General features: G+C 38.4%; 1 protein-coding gene across 5 annotated transcripts in view; it reads left to right on the top strand.

Moving 5' to 3' along the window:
• actn1 (actinin, alpha 1) overlaps positions 1 to 20,146 on the top strand; it is a 71,690-nt gene that overhangs the window by 27,037 nt on the left and 24,507 nt on the right. For all 5 annotated transcript variants that reach the window (XM_059352967.1, XM_059352965.1, XM_059352966.1 and 2 more), the window contains exons 2-6: positions 6,406 to 6,520; positions 7,279 to 7,398; positions 12,911 to 12,997; positions 13,618 to 13,705; positions 19,393 to 19,471. In XM_059352967.1, coding sequence (XP_059208950.1) covers positions 6,406 to 6,520; positions 7,279 to 7,398; positions 12,911 to 12,997; positions 13,618 to 13,705; positions 19,393 to 19,471 — 489 coding nt within the window. The remainder of the gene's footprint in view (positions 1 to 6,405; positions 6,521 to 7,278; positions 7,399 to 12,910; positions 12,998 to 13,617; positions 13,706 to 19,392; positions 19,472 to 20,146) is intronic.

The following is a 20,146-nucleotide window of genomic DNA, read 5'->3' as shown; positions in this document are numbered from 1 at the left end:
GCTTAGCATAAAATCTGAAGAAACAGCTCTTCTGGCTCTGTCCAAAAAACAAAATCAACCTACCAATACCTCAAAATCATGTTATATTCTGCTTGTTCAACCCGTACAAAAAACCCCAACTGCAGTCAGTCATCTATGGGGTTTATGTGACAGATTATATGCTGAGCTATTCTTTTAAATTTCCGAACCAGGAAGTAAGTTAGCATTTTAGCGTTTAAGGCTGCAGTTTCACTAGCTTGTCAAAACCGCTACTTCTGGGTTGACCTCCAACAATACATAATTCAATTTGCTCTCTATTGACTAATGAAAAAAACCCAGTTTCAGCTTCTCAAATATTAAGGTTTTTGGCTTTTCTGTGGTTGTTTTATTGTAAATTAAATATCCTTGATGGTTTTGTGGACAACAAATATGAAATGGAAACCTCAGTCTATGGAAAATTGAACACTGGAGGTTCTATTTTCTGATATTTTATCAACTAAATGAAGTGATGATAATCTGTTAAAAATAAGTTGTATCAGTCAGAAAAAAATCTGTTCATAAAAATCAAAACGATTGAGGAAGACACTTTGGTTTACCCTTCAGGTAGTTTGTTTGCAGAGCTTTGCATTCAGTGGTTGCCATGGGAAATGACGCTGATTGGCAACTTTCCCTGAAGTTGATGCGGAGCAGATTCCTCGGCTCTTGACCCCTGTTGTTTTTACAGCCCGCCTCAGTTCTGGGAGGCTGAGATGAGAGAGAGAGGAGGCAGACGAGAGCAGAGGAGGGGAGAGGGGCTCTCAAAATTTACGACCCTCTGGTTCCTCCGGCAGACACAGTCAGTCAGTCGTGCTTTCACTTTGCTCCGTGACACGACACGCTGCACTGGAGCTGAAACAGCCTGTGTTTAAGCCACAATAATGGGAGTTATTTTCACTGGCACGTTGTTGATGAGCAGGAATTGGTCTCCGGGACATTGGAGCAGACATTTGAACAGCTTACAGAGATTCACAGCACATACGGCTCTGACACTAATTGTACAAGGACACCAAGATCACACACAGAGTGGACAGGGATCATACGACACAGACTATACACAGCAAAGTACTGTACTATTTATGCAACAAACAGTCCGTGAGACGCTCTGATGCTACAGGCAATAATGCCTCTTGAAACACTTACACACTGTTAAACAGCTGTTTGTGATGTCCGTCACATCCTGGGCTCTGTGTGGTTGTTTTGTTCACAATATACTTCATGCAGCACAGTAAGAATGGAGGTATTTCATTGGTTACACGACCCCTCATTTTACATTAACCTGTAACAGTTATACAGAGAGAAATCTACTGCAAAGGAAGCAGAGAGACAGTATTCTCCACCCGACTACAGAGCAATGCAGCTTCCAGACAACCTGAAACACTTTCACTTGTTCTCTAACAGACATATCTGCCATTGACTCCGGTTTCTCCTCAAGTTTTTTTTTTTTTTTTTCCTCCCAGGAAGCTCCCATAATTTGCACAGCCCTCTGACTTTATCATGAATAACCTTCCAAAAGTTTTGTATGTTTGTTCAGGAACACAATGTAGCTGTTAGCTTAGCGTTGTCAAATTGGCATTGCAGGACGGTGTTCCACCTAAAAAAAGTAGATAGATAGATAGATAGATATAAGCATCCAGTAGCAGCATTCAAACATACATTGAACATACACTATACATACATTAAAAATAAACTTAACCTATGATAAATCTGCAGATTTACGCAGAGCTGGATCAGAGTTCCATCATGCCTATTGCTGAAATGAGACGTTTAAGTTTGCTGTTTTATGTTACAAAATGCAAATGTTACTTCTTTGTTTGTAATGTGTCTTTTCTGAACATGGTGGTGTGGTGTGAAGTTATACCTATTAGTGAGGTGGCTGTTACCTTTCTCTCACTTTCACTCTGATGTTGTTTTTATGGTGGGAAGAATGATGTCAACGAGAGGCAACAGATTGAGAGCTTAATTATTATTATATCCAATAACAATCCTTATACTTGTATACCAATATTAATTAAAATGTCAAAATAAAAATAATTAAAGATGTATCTGTCATAACTCTCTTTGTCCAAATACTAGGCCCTGGTTAAAAACAAAAGTCTTAAATTACTGATATGAGGGAAATTGTGAGGTTCAGGCTTCTGAAATTAATGTGAGTTGATCTGCTAGAGAGAAGATGTTGAAGTTGTAAGAACTCCTCTACATAAACACAATACTGACATCAAATTATGCCCGGATTTCCCTTGATTCAATCCCTCGGATCATAATCTCTACAGTAGGTCTTACTGTTGATATTGTTCTCTCCAACCCACCGTATGATCAACAGAGGAATGCAACAGGTCCGTACCAGTTCTCAGATCTGGAGTTTGTCAAAAGTTATTCTTAGAGTTTGAGGAAATTCCAAGAAACAATACAGAAGCAGAAAAATCCTGCTGAGCAACAGCTGATGGAACAAAAATAAGTGATTCACAGTTCATAATAAAATCACAGCATGAATAGAATGATCATACATTATCTGATAATACTGTGAGTATGTATCTGAGGATGAAGCTTCTCAAGTCGTACATTATAATGATACTGTTCATTCTGCCACCTCTGTGACTATAAATACTTCTGCTCAGGTGAAACCAGACACTAGCAGTTTGATTGGAGCGATGGCAACCGATGACAACACAACTCTCAGGGGATGTTTTTCTCTCCTTCAGTTATCCAACACAACAAGTAATTATGTTGTCCAGAGTTACAGAAAGAAACTAGAGTCATGTAGAAATAAATGCTCAGTGTTGCCTTCACAATGTATCCTAAACTAGTCCTTCGCTAACAGTAGCCACTACCTTCTGCAGGTAATTAATATTTTGTTAGGCATTTCCCACCTGAGTTACTGTTGCTTTGCTTTCCATTCCAGTCTGGTACGGCACACATGCAGTTATAATTTTATAGTTGCATATTTGTAGTCGTTTTTGAAACCATGAGTCCCAGATTTCAGACATTTGTGGACAAAAGTGTCTCATTTCTAGCCGACAGTTGATTTTGTTGACTGAAATTACAGCTGTTGCTGGCAGATTCTTCAGTTAGCTTGCTAATTAAGCTAACTTGATCCTAATGAGTTGGTTAAAATGCTTTCTACAGCTGATTCTTTAAATATTTTTTAACTAATCTCATTTAATCTTTCCAGAAAAATTGTTTTAAAACAGGAAGCCTGTAAAAAGGAATAAAAAATAGACTTTCTGACTACATACTATGCTAAAACGCTAAAGCTACATGTCCCAGGCTAAAAGTTAGCATCCTCGCCAGTCAACACTTCCTTTTTCTAACACCCTTTGTGTGTGTGTTTTTTTTATTTTTTATTTTTTACATTTAACCTTCTAAAAGAAAGGGCTTTGAGACTGAGGACTAACCAATGTGTTTGGCAAATGTATAGTTTCCACAAAACTTCCCTGAATCCAATAAAGGTTAACTCTAATTGGTGAATTTCGACTGATCACTGGTTTTCCCTTTAAAGCAGTAATCTGCCGCTGCAACCAGTGGACCGATAACTCTCTAACTCCGTGTCGTGACCTGCCAAGAGCCCCAGAACACCTGAAGGGCCTGGGAGTGTTGACCAAAACACAGCCAGCGGGTCATGTGACAGCGCAGGTGGCTGCCAGCCTGCACTGTGTGCTGCTGCCAAACTCCACAGTGACCCAGAGAGTTAGAGGAACTGCAGGAGGGCCGGCTAATTCTTGTCAGGAGGAGGCCTGTCGCCAAACTTACCCTCCTTCCAACACATTTAACAAGCTAACATTCCTTCAGTGAACTTTTCGTCGTTTTCACAATTGTGCTCTTCATGGGTTGACTCAAAGCCTTTTGACATTTTCAGCTGTCTGGTCTTGTTAAAGCTACACTAAGCAGGAGTTTAAAGTAAAAATGCACCCATTATCTACTTAAAACACTTGTCTCATTCTCCATGAAATTATGGTATTTGGGTGTCTCGTTCTCTTTGCTATTCTTTGGCTGTGAGCTGATAAACATTGGGACATCAGTGTATTAAAGGTCAGAGTTTTTAGTTAACCCTTGCTTCCTTTTGGAGTTGCAGAATTCCTGAACAGCATGAGCTTCCTTTTTTTTTTTAAAAAAAAAAGATGTTTGTGTTTAGTTAAGTGGTGGGAAAGTGAACCATAAAAGGGAAGAGAAAGAAAAGGGGCTGACACTTGTCAAAAAATTACATCCTGGGAGGAAAAAAAAAACCCTCAACATTGTGAGAACCTGCACCAGCAGAGCCTGCAAACACCCAAACCTTAACACTTTGATTAAATTCTACAGTATTCACATTAGCTGCTGACACCACAGCTCTGCTCCGACAGTTTAAAATCCTTGGCAAGCCTCTAAAGGGAGTATTGATCGGAATTAATTGAAATATCTTAGTGCCTTTTGCAGCTGGACTTAAATCAAGACTAACTTTAGAGGAATACAGTATCTTCTGAGGGCGTGTGCCTGCCAGTGGTACATAAATCTTCAGTGCTGGTCTTTTTCTGTCAGTTCTACCCTTGGAGATAAAACACCATATAATCTGCCCTCCTCCTTCCACATCTTCTACAGTGTCCTTTGGCTTTTTCATTGGTTAAAAACTCCACCACACGCCAGCAAACTCGCACACATCTGAAACCCAGCTCTCTGGTTTATTGATAGCTGTGTTAACCTCATACCACTCCATTTTAAGAGTGATCTCATCGCGGAAGTTCCACAAGTGCTCCAAACCAGCTCACCAGTGACTTTTAAGTGGCTTTTGTTCCCCGTCACTTGAAGGCAGGCCAGCAAAAGACAGTGCAGGCTTTCATAAACGCCCTGGCTCTGCTCCTGCAGGTCCTCCTTCAGCTCTCTGGTGGAAACATGGTGCCTGGTGTTTCAGCCCTGGGTGTAATTAACCCGGGAACTCATAAAGAGGCGTTCACAGTGGGGTGCATGGCAGGCCCACTCCTCATTGCCAGCTCCTGTTGGGCGGCAGAGATCCTCCTCCAGATGTTTTCCGTTAGCATTTGTGCATGCCAGCAATGCCAGAGAATCCAAGGCCTGCTACACCTACTGTATACAGTATACAATGCTCCAGTGTGCTGTGGCTCCAAGGACATAAACTCGTTAGCATCGCAGGAGAAAGGTTCTCATGAAAGGGTGGGATTCTGTGAGTAAACCGACAGGAAGCACATTTATTAGTCAACAGGTCTGTTTCAGATAATCAACACACACTAAGCTGGTAATGATTTTGTGTTTGGCACATAGATGCATTAAACCCAGATTTTAGCATTAGCGTGAATCTATGGATGGCCATCTGTTGGTTTGTTGGTTGGCTGGTCCACCACTTTGTCTAGACTGAAATATCTCGGTATCTAATGGATTGATTGCCATGACATTTTGTACAAACATTCATGGTTCTCGGTGGATGAATCCGTGTGACTTTGGTGATCCCCTCACTTTCCCATGGTGCCACCATCAGGTTACACTAATGCTAACACTCTGCTAATACTTTTAACTAAGATGGTTAACATGGCAAACATTATACCTGATAAATATGAGTATGTTGCATAGACTGTATATAAATAATGGACCCTGGAATTTTCGGTAGAATGCAGCTTAAGACACTTCCTGGTTTGCCTCCTTGCTCAGACAAATGTTGCCACCTGGTATGTTGTTGGCACTGTACTATTGGAGCATGTCTCTATGCTATGTTAGCATTTAGCTCAAAGTACCACTGTGCCCAAATGCAGCCTCACAAAAATTAAATTGACAAAAGGGACTGCACTGAATTTGCACAAATAAGACAAACAGAATCCATGTAGTCCTTAAAGAAGTTGCATAGGGTGAATTACACTACTAACTGTGCTGCCAAGCAAATAGTGTGTTGGAGCTCCTCTATTTGCACATATATAAATTAGGTAATATAGGGGAAGCTGTGACTCAGGTGGTATAGTGGTCGTCTGCTGTTTGACATGTAGACTGCTGGGTACAGGGGCTGGTCCACCAAAGTATCCTTAGGCAAAAACTGTACCTCAAATTGCTCGATCATTGTGGTGCAAGAGCGTTTTGAGTAGCTGCTTAGGTTAGAAAATGCAGCTAATTTATCATTAAATATGCATACATTAAGCCCTTTTCTATGCAAATGAGTCAATTTTAATGCTTTGGACTGGTGCCATTATCAACAGATTGTAAAATAATATGGATTTAATAACTCTGCAGTAAAAAGACTCGAACATAAAGAGTCTCCATGGCATCACATCAAATTTGCTTACACAGCAAACACCCGTGTGACTCATGTGGATTCATGGCCTTCTGGCTGCTGCAGACACATACAGTGTATGATTATATGTCAGAAAGTGCACTGACTGATGATTTCTTTCTCCCTTTCTTCCGTCTCTGCAGACATTTACAGCGTGGTGTAACTCTCACCTGAGGAAAGCAGGAACGCAGATCGAGAACATCGAGGAGGACTTCCGGGATGGACTGAAACTCATGCTGCTGCTGGAGGTCATCTCAGGTAAACAGCGTTTTACTTAACAGGATTACCTGAATAAAAGCAGCGTGCATGGACTGACCTGTCACATGCTGGGTTTGGGGAACAGGAGCAGCCCTTAAAGGGGTAGTTTGACATTTGACAGAAAAGATTAACTCCACTTTTGTGTGTGTTTCCATTTAAATGACAGTGAATCGTAACTTAAATCATATTTATATATTCATATTCCTATATTTCCATGTGAAGCAGAATATATGTGCAGGGTCGAGTAACAAACATGATTTTAAATACAAATCCTTGCAGTCAAGGACATCAAACAAGCTTGCAAGTTGCCCAAAATCAAATTTGTTTGAAGGGATAATAATTATTTTTTTAATTGACTGTATCAAAAATATTAAATAAAGAGAAAAGAGAGGGATTCTCACAATTAAAAAAAAAAAAAGAAAGAAAAATCTATTTTAACATATATTTTGCATATGACAAGTATTGGAAACAATGTTTTTTTTATTCTACCATGTCTTTAAATATTATCAATATCAATATTATCATCTGACTCCAGAGAATGTCGAACTTTTGCTTTAAAACAACAAGAAATATTACATTATGTTAAAAAACCTTTACGTTGTAAGGAAAATTGTAGTCTTGTATATTCTGCAAACGTATGTGTATGGCCTCAGCTTTTCTCTTTTATTTTATGTTTTGTTACAGAACAAAATTATATTTTTAATGTGAGGTGACACACCCATCATCTTCTGTCTGTCTGCTTTCTTTTCCTGCTTTAGGCGAACGTTTGCCCAAACCAGAGAGAGGCAAGATGAGAGTCCACAAGATCTCCAACGTTAACAAAGCTCTTGACTTCATCGCCGGCAAAGGAGTGAAACTGGTGTCTATCGGAGCAGAGGGTGAGTGGAGTCGCATCTGAAAAAAACATTAAATGATGATATTTCTTAAAGTGTTCTCCTTAAAATGTCCTTAAATGTTAACCAATCACTTTCTTGGTCTAATACTTAAGGATCCCTCAAATTTAGTTAAACCATCACACAAAAGACCTTTGCAGCCAAAGTAAGAGAAAAAACACATCTGACACTGCCTTAACAGCAACATGGCTGTTTTTATGCCCATAAATGAAGAAAATTAATGCTTCTGTGACCGGGAGAACCCAATGGAAAAGCTTAATAATGAGCAATCGATTTTATTGATTTTAAACTATAGATTTGATCGCCAGTAAATGCACGTTTTGTCCGATTGTCTAGAGTTGGATCACACACTTGAATTACTCTTCCAGCCCCTTTAAAGTTAATGCTTGCTCTACAGTTTTATGCTTCAGGATCTTTCTAATTCTTTAATATATGAGGTAATTAATGCTTCACCGCGGTGAAGTCAAAACAAAAGGAGGATGAGATGGCAGAACACTTCTTAAATGTTTACTTTCTTCTTTTCTTCTGCCATCTTTTACTATCTAAAAGTAATAGGTGAGGTGATAAAGGAAGAGGATTGGGAGGAAAAAATAATGAGAAGAGGATTTTTTTCCATTATGCAGTTTGGGGAAGAAAATTGAAATTATGAGAATAAAGTAGATATGTTGAGAATAAAGTAAACTTTTTGTGTAACATTGTTTTCAGAGAAACGGCAAACTATCCGAACAGTTAGGTAGACTGCAAGCTACAACCTGATTTTAATCAACGTCATAAAAAGAGCAATAACCACAATATTTAAGGGTGTAGTTGTACTAAAATCCCCCTACACATAAATGAGCTATTCCTGGTAATAGCTACCATAACTATTGCTTTGGGGAAAATCTGCTTTTATGTAAATTACGTGATTTTTTTAGACATATATTGTATTATATTATATATGTATTTTCTTAACATTGTATTTCAACTTTATTCTCAACATTGTATTTCGACTTTTTTTCCTCTACATTGTCTCCTGACTTTATTCTTGTCATTTCGACTTTTTTCTCAAACTTAATGATTTATTATTTACATTATTTTTCCTACCCGGCCCTAATCCTCTTCCGTAGGGGATAAAGGAAGTATAGAAACAAGAAAACGATCTGTCTCAATGGTGACCAGTAAAATCTCTCTCAGTGCAGTAAATGCCTTAATGTTTTACCTCTTAAGGGTTTTGGTGCAACACTGTTAAATAAGTCCCTCAGCAAAAGAGAAAGCAAGCCTTTATTCAGGGTTCGTACAAGTGCTTGAAATCCTTGAAATTGCTTAAATTTAAATGATGTATTTTCAAGGTTTAAAAAGTGCTTGGATTTTGGATAAAGTGCTTGTAAATGCTTGAAATTCTTACTGTATTTCTCTTGCAATCTGACTATATCCATCTATAGACTATAGATAATCACATGTTCAATGTAAAAAATAATGAGTAGCCTATCTGAAATGAAGACCGTTCCTCCTAAAAGTGTAATACCATCGCTGTTGGTGTAGTTAAGTGAAATCTCCCCCTTTTAGTATGTAAGTACTCATCTAAAACATGCAATTTAAAACCTGTGTAAGATACTGGAAAAGCTTGGAAATGGACGTTGAAAATCCTTGAAAAATGCTTGAATTTAACCACTGCTAAAGTGTACAAACCCTGTTTATTGTCACTTCAGGAAAGAAACTTTCATTCACCTGACCTTCTTAAAGTTTGTTAACATCTCCTATTTGTCATCAATTGATGTTTATTAGCCAATCAGCCAAATCAGGAGCAGGTATTCTGCCTGTTATTCAGTAATAGTTATGTATAATGTAGTCTCAGGCCCTCTCCCTCTCTCTCTCGTTACCATGGCAGTGCCGCTGGCTGCTGTGGGGTTTAATGAGATCCTTATTCCAGAGTGTTCCGGCGGAGGTTGTGCTTTGCAGTGCATTTTCTGAGAGTCGATCTTAGGATCAGCAATCCCCTCAGGGGCTGAGGCTGCTCATTGTTCAGCACAAATAACTTGGGGATGTCCGTCCTCCTGCCATCAGAGAGTAAACAACTCTTTAGCAGAGTAAATACTCTCCTTCTCCTTCTCTCTCTCTCTCTCACTATCTTTCTAGCTTCCCATTTCACAACAACACACACCCCTCGAGCATTTTCTGGAAATGCTTACGTGTGTTGCAAACAAACTCCAAATTGTGTCCATTAAAAAATATTTAAAGGCTCCTAAAAGTTCAGGTCGTCCAATCTAAATTTGTGATATCTAACCATGCAGATATTGCTGGATTTGTCTCACCTCAATGTAAAGGAGAGCAAAAACATTTCATTGTCTTAAGTGCTGAAATATGATATTTGAAAGCTCAACAGGAACTGGTATTTCCAGAAACAGTGGCCTGGTTACTCTGAATTATCCACAAACTTTACTGACATAACTCCTGCAGGAAAAGTTTTCTACTGAATAAATAATCCCCATAAAAAATGTCATATTGGGACAGGAAACAGAGATTTTAGAGGCAGAAAACTTGAGGACATAAAACCCAAACTTTCTGCATAACTGACACCATGAGAAGTAAAGTGAAAATGGTGTTTTTCTGGTATTTTTGGAGGGACATGAACTCAAAACCATGTCAAACATGCAGAGGATCTGACTCCCCAACAACACAAAGTTAATCTCAGACCCTTTTTCGAACCCTGGTGTTCAACCTTTTGTTTCTTTCTATCCGAAGCTTCTTCTTTCTGTGTCTTTCATTGTATGACACAAACACATTTAAAAGAAATCCTTGCATTGTACATGTTTTAATAATAAACCCTGAGCTGTAACTGAAAAGCTGACTAGAGCATAATCCTGCTACGTCTTCATGAAACATGGATTGATAAAACAATGATTTGAAGTGCTTGAATACCCACACTGCAAAAATCTCTATTTATCAAGTCAGTTTTGTCTGTTATTAAATTTGAAACTCTCTGAAAACAAGCGGGGGGATATCTGATTGTTCAGTGATTATTTTAACTCTCTTTCAATAATAAGTATTTTCGTAAAGTCAATATCAGCATCTTGACAACCAAAATGTGGCATAGCAACAAGTATTCAAATCTGTGAAGTATGTTTTTACATGATGTCACTGTTTTTCAAAGAAAGGGGTTTTTACATTTTAAATCTGACACTACACAAAAACTAAAAATGCATCAAAATCAATTTGACATAGCCACGATTGTGATAAGAATCAATGCCCCATCCAAAAATAATTTATTATATGGAAAATAACAAAAATGTTTTTTTCCCCCATAAAAAACATCAGTGACACTGTGCAATCAAACTGGCATTCAAAGGGTTAAAATGCCAAAAAATGTTTAAAAATTTGGTAGTTTTGAGCAGAGTGGAAGTTGTTTAAGAGGTTTATGCAGAAAAAAGTAGAAAAATATATTAATCTGTAAAGTTTTTATAGTGGTTTTTATGGAAGTGGACATTTTCAGCCCGAAGGGTCTGAAAGGCTAGTGAATTACAGTGGGCCCTGAGGGTTAAATAATCTTATTTGCAGATTTTCTTCACTTGTCAGAAGAAAACAAGACTTTTTTTGGCTCCAGAATGACAGAAATTACTTGATAAAATGGGTATTTTTTTACAGTGCACAGAGGCCGGTATAAAAGCTCCTAAGCCAGAGCAGCATTCCAGACAGATTAGCCGGCTGGAATCCCCTCCTGGTGGAGCGGCCCTGCAGCCCTGCAGCCCAGCTCGCTGCTCGCTGTGCTGCTGGGATGGGACTAGATGAAGGGTCAGATACATGCGACTCATCAGGGGGGTTTGTCGTGGGTGAGGGGTGAAGGAAGGGGGGGTTGCAGTTTCAAAGGGAATTAACAGGATTTGTGTTCCTCCCCCATGTTGATCAGTCATGTTCATTAGCACTAATCTCAACATGTATCTGCTGGTGTCAGCTCCAAACGACCGAGCGAGACTTTTTCCGCCTCCTAATTCGATCCGAGCCGTCTTTCACACCGCGTTACACGTACAGACATCCGACTGACATCTCGCAGTCCAAGTTTGTCCGTCACAGTCGAGCGGCAGCGAAGCTCGTGCCCCGTGCCTTATTGGATTAGAGGGAGAAACAAATGATTATTGAAGGCGGGCAAACAGGGTGACCTGTGGAGGGGGATTTTCATTATCGACAACACCGAGAGGACTGGACGGAGTTCAGTTCATTCACAACCTCCGACTACAAGGCCAAGCTCAAATTATTGAACTTTAATCATCACACGGTTCATTCATAAAAGCTTAGTTCTCACTGTTTCAGGTCTTTAGAAGTAGCTAATCTGAGCCTGTGTTGAAATTCATGAAGTATGACTGCAGGTTTTCATGCTGAATCCACTGTCAGTTAAGTTTCCTCACTTCAAAGGTGTTCAGAAACTCATCATATAGATTTCAAATACATGGTTCAATTTTTTTTTAAACAGTCCCTGGTCATTTTCTTTCCAAAAGTTATTATATGGCAATTTATCAGGGCATTATGTCCTTCTTTTGCACTCTTTGTTATCAAGAGTTTATAATTGTGAAAATCTAGCACTGATCTTCAGGTCAAAAGCCATCGAGACATAAAGGTAAAACTTTGCTGAAGTCAGTTTAAATGATTTTTTACTTGAATTTCAACACCATTTAAATGTCTTAGTATCAGTATGGTTCATATCCTTTCAACTTAGTAGACACCTCATAAGACTTAGAATTGAAAGCTTTGCTTGTGCTCATTTTTCTGAGTTGTTTTTATTTTTTAGTCGTTTTTCTTACAAACTGAGGATCTAGAGATAGAGGGTGCATCTGCTGTAAAGATTGTAAAGCCCTTTGAATCATATGAATGAAACTGACTCAACTGGCAGCTCTGTGAGGCTTTGAGCTAAATGTTAAGGTTGACGTTCACAACGCTTGCAAAGAAGTGGAGGGAGAGCTGACCACGGCCACTGTGGAAGCAGGATGTTTATATAATTTCATACCAATGTCGCATCTTGTAATGTATTACGTTTTTGCAATAGAATATCTAAAAGTGAAGCCAAAACATCTCAAATTGCTCCTCCAGTGGATGGAACATGGGCCAAACTGAAAAAAAATCAAAGTACACATTTCATTTTTCTGATAAGTTTGGTTTTAATTAGTTATTTGATGCTATAAAATGGGGGAGCAATGTTATGATTGACAGCTGTGACTGACTTGTGATCGTGTATGGGCAGGACCTCGATACAGCCGCTCTATCTCCTGACCACTACAGCACAGAATGATGTCACCAGCGATCATATCGGGGATATTATGGCTTAATTTTCATATATTGGGAGGAAGTGGAGGCATGTCATATACAATCTATGATTCTTCCTAGTTTTATACCTCGACATCTAGACAGCTTTTTACCTGGAAATCACCTTATCAGATCTTACTGGGCATGTCTGCCAGATATGAATGTTAAGTGGCTGCTAAATTTGCAAAACCTGAAATGTAAATTTTATTGCTTTGACTTCTTTCAGAGATCGTAGATGGTAATGCTAAGATGACCCTGGGAATGATCTGGACCATAATCCTTCGCTTCGCCATCCAAGACATTTCTGTGGAAGGTACTGTGTGTGTGTGTGTGTGTGTGTATGTGTGTGTGTGTGTGGGAACATTTCCACACGCTTCTTATTCATTCACTTTATTGAAAAGAGCTCCTGCTCACTGTCTTCATTTGCAATTGAAAACACTTTTCATTGACACAGTGTCTCAGACCTTTGTCACGCATCTCGCCGAGCTTAAAATAAACTGCACAATACAACATATAGACTCCAGCTAATGCATGTCAATTACAATATGAATAGTTTCCAGACTGCTCCTTTCTCCCCTAGAGGTAGACGTGTTTATGTTATGGTCCTCTTATTGGTTAACGTATATAATGCACTTACAATGTAATCCAATTTAAATGTCAGGAGTGATCAGCCTTGATTTGTTCAGCTTTACATTCCAGTGCAGCGTGTTTTAAAGTATTTAATTTAACTGTTTGGGTACAACACAATACACCGGACACCCCTCGGTATCCACAGGAAACAAGAGAGCCCGAAACACCCGAGCAATCACACATGCTTTCTATTCACTTCACCTCCACTTAATCCACCACTAAACAGGGATTAGTGGAGAGTTGGTCAAAGTAAAAGCCTGAGAGTTTCACCAACTTCACAATGATCCCTTCTCCCCACCGCAGAGACTTCTGCCAAAGAGGGCCTCCTGTTGTGGTGCCAGAGGAAGACTGCACCCTACAAGAATGTCAACATCCAAAACTTTCACATCAGGTGAGAAACACACAATAAGTAACAAAAAGTTTTACTCACAGGCCCAGATGTAGTTACAGTTAATAAGATGACGTCTCATTGTCAAGCAGGGAAAATTAGAGTAAATAATGTGAGCGAGCGTGCAATCATCTCACCTAAAGTCAGTTTTATTTGGTGTAAACTTGATTTTTTTTGTTCTCTTAAAGATTTTACACGTTAAACTATATGTTGTTAACGAAAGTCAACAGTACACAAGAGTTTTTGCTTCCTTGTCACCCCTCAAGTTTACAGATTTTGCTGAAGGCGGACGTCAATAAAAATCCAGTTGTACTGTAGCTGAAGCTGAGCAGAGTTGGGACATAGCCCACACAGTTTACTCTCTGCCGTGTTTATAGCCGTAAAGAAAACATGAGGTAAGAGTTCACTTTGAGCAGAGTGAGTCCACACTGTGGTTTGTCCTCAGGTCAGTTCTGTTCTCGGGTAGGGGCGCTCAAACTTTTCAGTCAAAGGTTCACATGTGAAGTTTGCATGTCAGGGGTCTGGAACAAGGCCATCAAAATACACTGAAACTGTAAATCAGTTTTTGGTTGTAAAGCAACCTGTCTTACTCCAACTCATCACATACAAACACTTAAGGGTCTACAAATGTGTTATGGAAATAGATCTTGGAATCGTAGAATTAGATAAGTTGAGTTTGACTGTAAATCTGAGACTTTCTATGAGCCCAGTCTTATTCATGTGTGATGATGTTAGTCTCCATAATAGCCATTTCATTGTACTGAGAGCATTTCTTTAAACCTTGATCTCACCTCTAGGATAATCACAGCTTCATGAAAACTCTACAACCACAAACTAGAGACCCAGAGCATTCAGAGGATTTTGGCTTTCCTCGTTATATTGACAATAAGCAGTTTTCTAATAATAATAAGCAGTTTGGTGTCTTAATATGGTATTCTGGAGGGATTTTGACCATTTTTATCAATTCTCAAGTGGTCAAAACTCATTAAATCTAGCACCAAGTCTGTGTAACAAATGGTATCAACATAAAATTTGATGCAACAACTTGAAAATAGACTTAATATATTTATTACATAATGCTGGAAACCCCTCTACACTTTAAAAATTTTAATTAATTTATTGATTTATAAATCAATCTTCAGGTTCCCAACTTTCAGATTTGGCTTTGACTGTTGACCTGCTAACCCCCTAATGTTATTAGATAATATGAATATAAATATTATTGCACTTAGACAGAAATTGCACATGGTGGACAGTAAGTGAACAGTATTGCACTGGAGTGGTATTTGCACATAAAACGTAACAGAACAAGACGTAGCAGATACAGAAAACGGATGCAGGTTATGTATGGATCTACTTGTTTTGAGTATTTATGGTGGTGATAACTTGAGGACAGAAGCATCCCTCAGTCTGTTTGTCTGTGCTTTATGTGACCTGTAGTGCCTGCCGAAGGGCAGCAGGTCAAACAGATGATGACCGGGATGGTGAAAATTTATATCAGTAGTGTTGTTCCATGCAGTTGATCTGATCTGATCCTGGTTTTATATCCATGTGTCTGTACCTGACACGAGTGGGTTGTGAGGCCTCAGTCCACGTCACAGGACGCCTGTGTGTGTGTGTGTTGAATTATTGAAAGACGACCACTGCGATCCTCAGATGTGGATGAAAGCTGAGGCGAGAAGAAAGGTGGAGAGGAGGTCATTTGAGGAGAAGGTAAAGGGAGAGGCCTGGTGATCTGGGTGCAGGAGAGGAGGCCGTCAGAGCAGAGGCCAGGCCTTTGATGTGGGCTCAGTGTGAGAGATGATAGCAGCACGTCAGTCAGCAGAGCACAGAGGCTCACCAGCAAGTACTGCTACTTCAGGTTTACAAGTCACCTTTAAAAAGTCCCTCTCATGCATTACAGCCACTATTTATGGCATGGAAATGCATTAAAATATCCCATCTCACTAATTTGTTACCTTGCCAGCAGAGAGCACCAGTATATCTCATCCAAATTGAGATTGAGATTGCACTGCAGCATCCCATTATACTGCACTTAGAAAGGCTGCTTTCAGCACCAAGGCCACTCGCCACAGAAGGCCAAGCTAAAAATAATCTTCCAGCTAAATAAACACATTTTCATTGATTTCAGGACAACATTTAATTTAACTTTAACGTTCTTGAACTTTATGCTGGACTTTAAATTTTGCAGCTGTGCATATTTGAGTAGAAGTGTTTACCTGTGTTTCTGCACACAGAACTCTTAAAGCTGCTGTATTAACAAAGGATTAATCATTATGTGTCATGTGAAATGGGTCACTTGTAGTGAATAACCCGCAGAGGATTATCAAGTATGCTAAGGTTTTTAGCATCTTCAAACTCGATCCGAGTCATATAATATTGAGTTTCTGCTATGGCTGCACAGTGCAGACTTCATCAATTACAGTTACTAAAATCAATCCAGCCCAATCAATCTTTTTTAGCTTTGACGCTATCTTGAGGGAATTTCTCTCTTTTTTAAAGTGTTTGTTACTTTGAGGAAAGTTTTGCTTGAATTACCTAAATTAACTATATTCTGTTGAGTGTCTATATTTGTCTTTTGCACAGATTCAATCTAAAAATTTGCCTCCTGTTACCAGTGCTGGAATGTAACAATGTACATTTTCTCAAGTACTGTACTTAAGTACAATTTTGAGGTACTTGTACTTTACACTTTATGTTATGTTGTACTTTAAACTTTATACTTCTACTCCACTACATTTAGCCGACAGCTTTAATTACTTTTCAGGTCAAGATTTAACATAAAACATGATCAATATAAAGTCATTTTTAAAAATGTAAAAATTAAACCTCATTACAGTATATTAAGTAGTTAAATGAGCCCTACCTTGAGAAAGTGATGACGCTCCAATAATTATCCAATGAAACAGCCACTCTGAATAACAGGTACTTGTATTTTTAATACTAAGTACATTTTGATGCTGATACTTTTGTATTTTTACTGCAATACGTTTTGAATGCAGGACTTTTACTTGTAGTGGACCAAATGTACAGTGTGATATCAATACTTTTACTTAAGAAAAGAGATCTAAATACTTCTCCCACCACTTTTTTTCCTCTCATTTTTTGCTCACTGGGCATTGCTGTGCTCCATCTGGGGTGAAACACCATGCACCATAGATAATAATAAAACACATAAGACTTAATATATATATACAAACTAGGTGAATAACATTACGGTCTCATTCTGCATTTTGCTGTATGCTGTGTCTTAGAGGAAAGACAGGGAGACAGAGAGACAGCTGACTGTTGCTGTCTATGGAGGCTTTGCCATTAAAAACACCTGTGTGACATCTGATGTACAACAAAGGATCAGACTGGGTTTATATAGCCCAACATCAGATACCAATCAGTTAAAAAATGCCTTGATCAGCCCTGACAGCAAGTCTTTGAGACTGGAGCGGGACATCCCTTCCTGTTAAGTCTATGTTTTGATCTAAAACTTCTCATCATGTCATTTTCAGTCACAGTGAGCACAAATTCTTTAAAACCCACTTTACACTACCTGCTCAACAACAAACTGCACACAGACAAAGTTAGCTCTTGAATAAAAAGCCATATCTTTTCCTCAGAAGAGGGTGGAGACCAAAAGCAGAGCTTAAAGGAGAGGAAACAGGACTTACATTTGTTTAATTAAACCTAATGTTCCCCTTTATCTGCTGCATGTGTGAGTCAGGTGTTTGCTCTGTCAGATCAACTTTAGAAGGTAACACTATGTCTGTGTTGCAGTGGTGGAAAAGGTATTTAGATCTCTTACTTAAGTAAAAGTACTAATACAACACTGTGAAATTACTCCACTACAAGTAAAAGTCCTGCATTCAAAACTTACTGAAGTAAAGGTACAAAAGTATCAACATCAAAGTATAATTGAAGTTTCAAAAGTAAAAGCCCTCGTTATGCAGAATGGCCCCACTCAGATTGTTAGTTGTAATGTTATTCTAAAAAAATTATGAGATTATTATTATTATTGATGCATTGATGTCATTTAATTTAATAAAGGTAGGGCTACTTTTAACTACTCAGTATGCTGTTATGAGGTTTAATTTGAAAAAATGTTGAATCCTTTTAAATGTATCATGTTTTGTGTGTTAATTCTCGACCTGAAAAAGCTGTCAGCTAAATGTAGTGGAGTAAAAAGTTCAATATTTGCCTCTAAATGTGGTGGGAGTAGAAGTATAAAGTTACATAAAATGGAAATACTCAAGTAAAGTACAGGTACCTCAAAATTGTACTTAGGTAAATGTACTTAGTTATATTTCCACCACTGCTATGTTCAAGTGGCCAAAAAAACAAAAAAAAAACACTTAATGCAGCTTTAACTTAATCTGGCAACATACAGTTAATAGTAACATTTATGCCTAACATTTACAGGCTAAAAACATTATAAATAAATACGGTTAAGAAAAATAGATAAATACACTTGTACATCTTGATGAAAATGTGATATCTGTGTTTGGAGCTACAGTGCTGCAGCTTTCTGTAAAACCACATCTGTAAGTCTGTGAGAGACCACTTGCCAAGAAAATTACTCTGGAAAAGTAAAGTAAAGCAGTACCAAAGTACCACGTCTGTTCAGTATAACCAGTAACCAGGCAGGGATTTCCTTTCCTCTGAACTGGTTCCAGAATATGAACCTCAAAAGCCAAATGACTGCTATTAACAATTTTATCCTGGTCCTTGAAAATAATTTGATGGGTCATTTTTCAGCCGAGTTCCCAGCCGAGAGGCACAGCACTGTTTTCCTTTAACATGTTCTGTAGATTGACTTCCAACTGATCACATTTTAATTCCAAATCTAGATTATTCTAAAGCTTATTATCTCTTAAAGCTACAGTTGAAACCAGAAGTTTGGAAATTGCACCCAAGGATCAACCAGACTTGAAGTCCACTATTCTCTTCCTGATATCTTGGTTGATTTCTTTTGACTGTCCCATGATGTTACACAAAGAAGCAGTGTGTTTCAGGTGTGCCTTAAAATACATCCACAGGTGTGTCTCGAATTAACTTAAATGTTGTCAATAAACCTATCAGAAGCTTCCAAAGACATGAGAGCATCATCTGGGCTTTCCCAAATTGTTTCATAATGTTAGTGTATGTAAACTTCTGACTTTGAAGAAAGTAATAAAAAATTGTCTTAAAAAATCCTTCTCTCATTATGCTGGCATTTAGCAAATAGAAATAATTTTGGTAATCCTAACGGACCTAAAACAGGAAAAGTGATTGTCTGATTTCATGTCAGACAGTGAGAAAAAAAGCATATCTTTTTATATAGTGTATGTAAACTTCTGGTTTCAACTGTACATTTTTCTGTGGGTGAGAGTTTCTCCTGAAATAACTTGATGACGAAGCACCAGAAACATGTAATTTCTCCAACTTCAGAAGTTGTGGTTGAACTTTAATTGGAGACTTGGATCATGTGGTCTATTAGATTATCTATGTTCAGTGGTCAGGCCTCTGCTGAGTTACAGTAACACACCGCGTGCTGCTGGGAGTTTGTGGGTGTGTTACATGAAGCTAATTAGGGAGTCCCATGGAGGGGAATGGTCTCCATCAAAGATTAAAGTCAAACTATTTTTCTGTTCATCAGCTCGTTATGTTTCACCTCACTTTCACCCTCATCACAACTATTTCTGTCTCTCTGTCTGTTTCAGCTGGAAAGATGGTTTGGGTTTCTGTGCACTCATTCATCGACACCGTCCAGAGCTCATTGACTACGGAAAACTGCGCAAGGTGAGTGAGCATAGTCTGACATTAATGTGACATTAAACATATGGAGGCCACTGAGACCACGGGCCACTTATACATGAAGGAATTCTACAGCTTTCATTTCCAGTTGCTAACATTTGAGACCTTTTTTAAGCAACAAACGGTAGATAAGCAGTGCTTTGATGAATAAAACCAAAGCAATCATTTTGCAAATGGTACATTTTTAATTTGTAGATGCACAAATGCCCTTTTGTTATCTTTCGTTGAGAGCTTCTACTAAGAATAATTTTCATCATCAATTATTCTGCATAATATTTTTCAATTAATTAAGCCTAACTAATAATGGACTATATTTGAAAATGAAAAAATAAAGTCCAATCTGACTCCTCACATTCCTTTCGTTTTGTCCGACAAACAGCACAAAGCAAAAAACAAGCAGCAAATCCTCATATTTGACATTTGGGATTTTGACAAAGAAACGTAACTCTGATGATAAATCAACTGTTGAAATAGTTTAATTAATGAAAATGAAAATTTCCTGTCAATGCACAAATTGATGAATCATCAATTGTTTCAGCTCGCTTCAATTTATTGTCATAAGCAGCAAAAAGCATGTGTTTGGAAAAAGTAATTTAATTAGTTCTGTTGCTTAAATTGTAAAAATCTGTCGTTTATTGTCTTTGCTTTCTTTCCAAGCAA

The sequence above is a fragment of the Centropristis striata genome, chromosome 16 (assembly GCF_030273125.1).
Source record: "Centropristis striata isolate RG_2023a ecotype Rhode Island chromosome 16, C.striata_1.0, whole genome shotgun sequence".
Taxonomy (NCBI): Eukaryota; Metazoa; Chordata; class Actinopteri; order Perciformes; family Serranidae; genus Centropristis; species Centropristis striata.
This window is presented reverse-complemented; position numbering and strand designations above follow the sequence as displayed.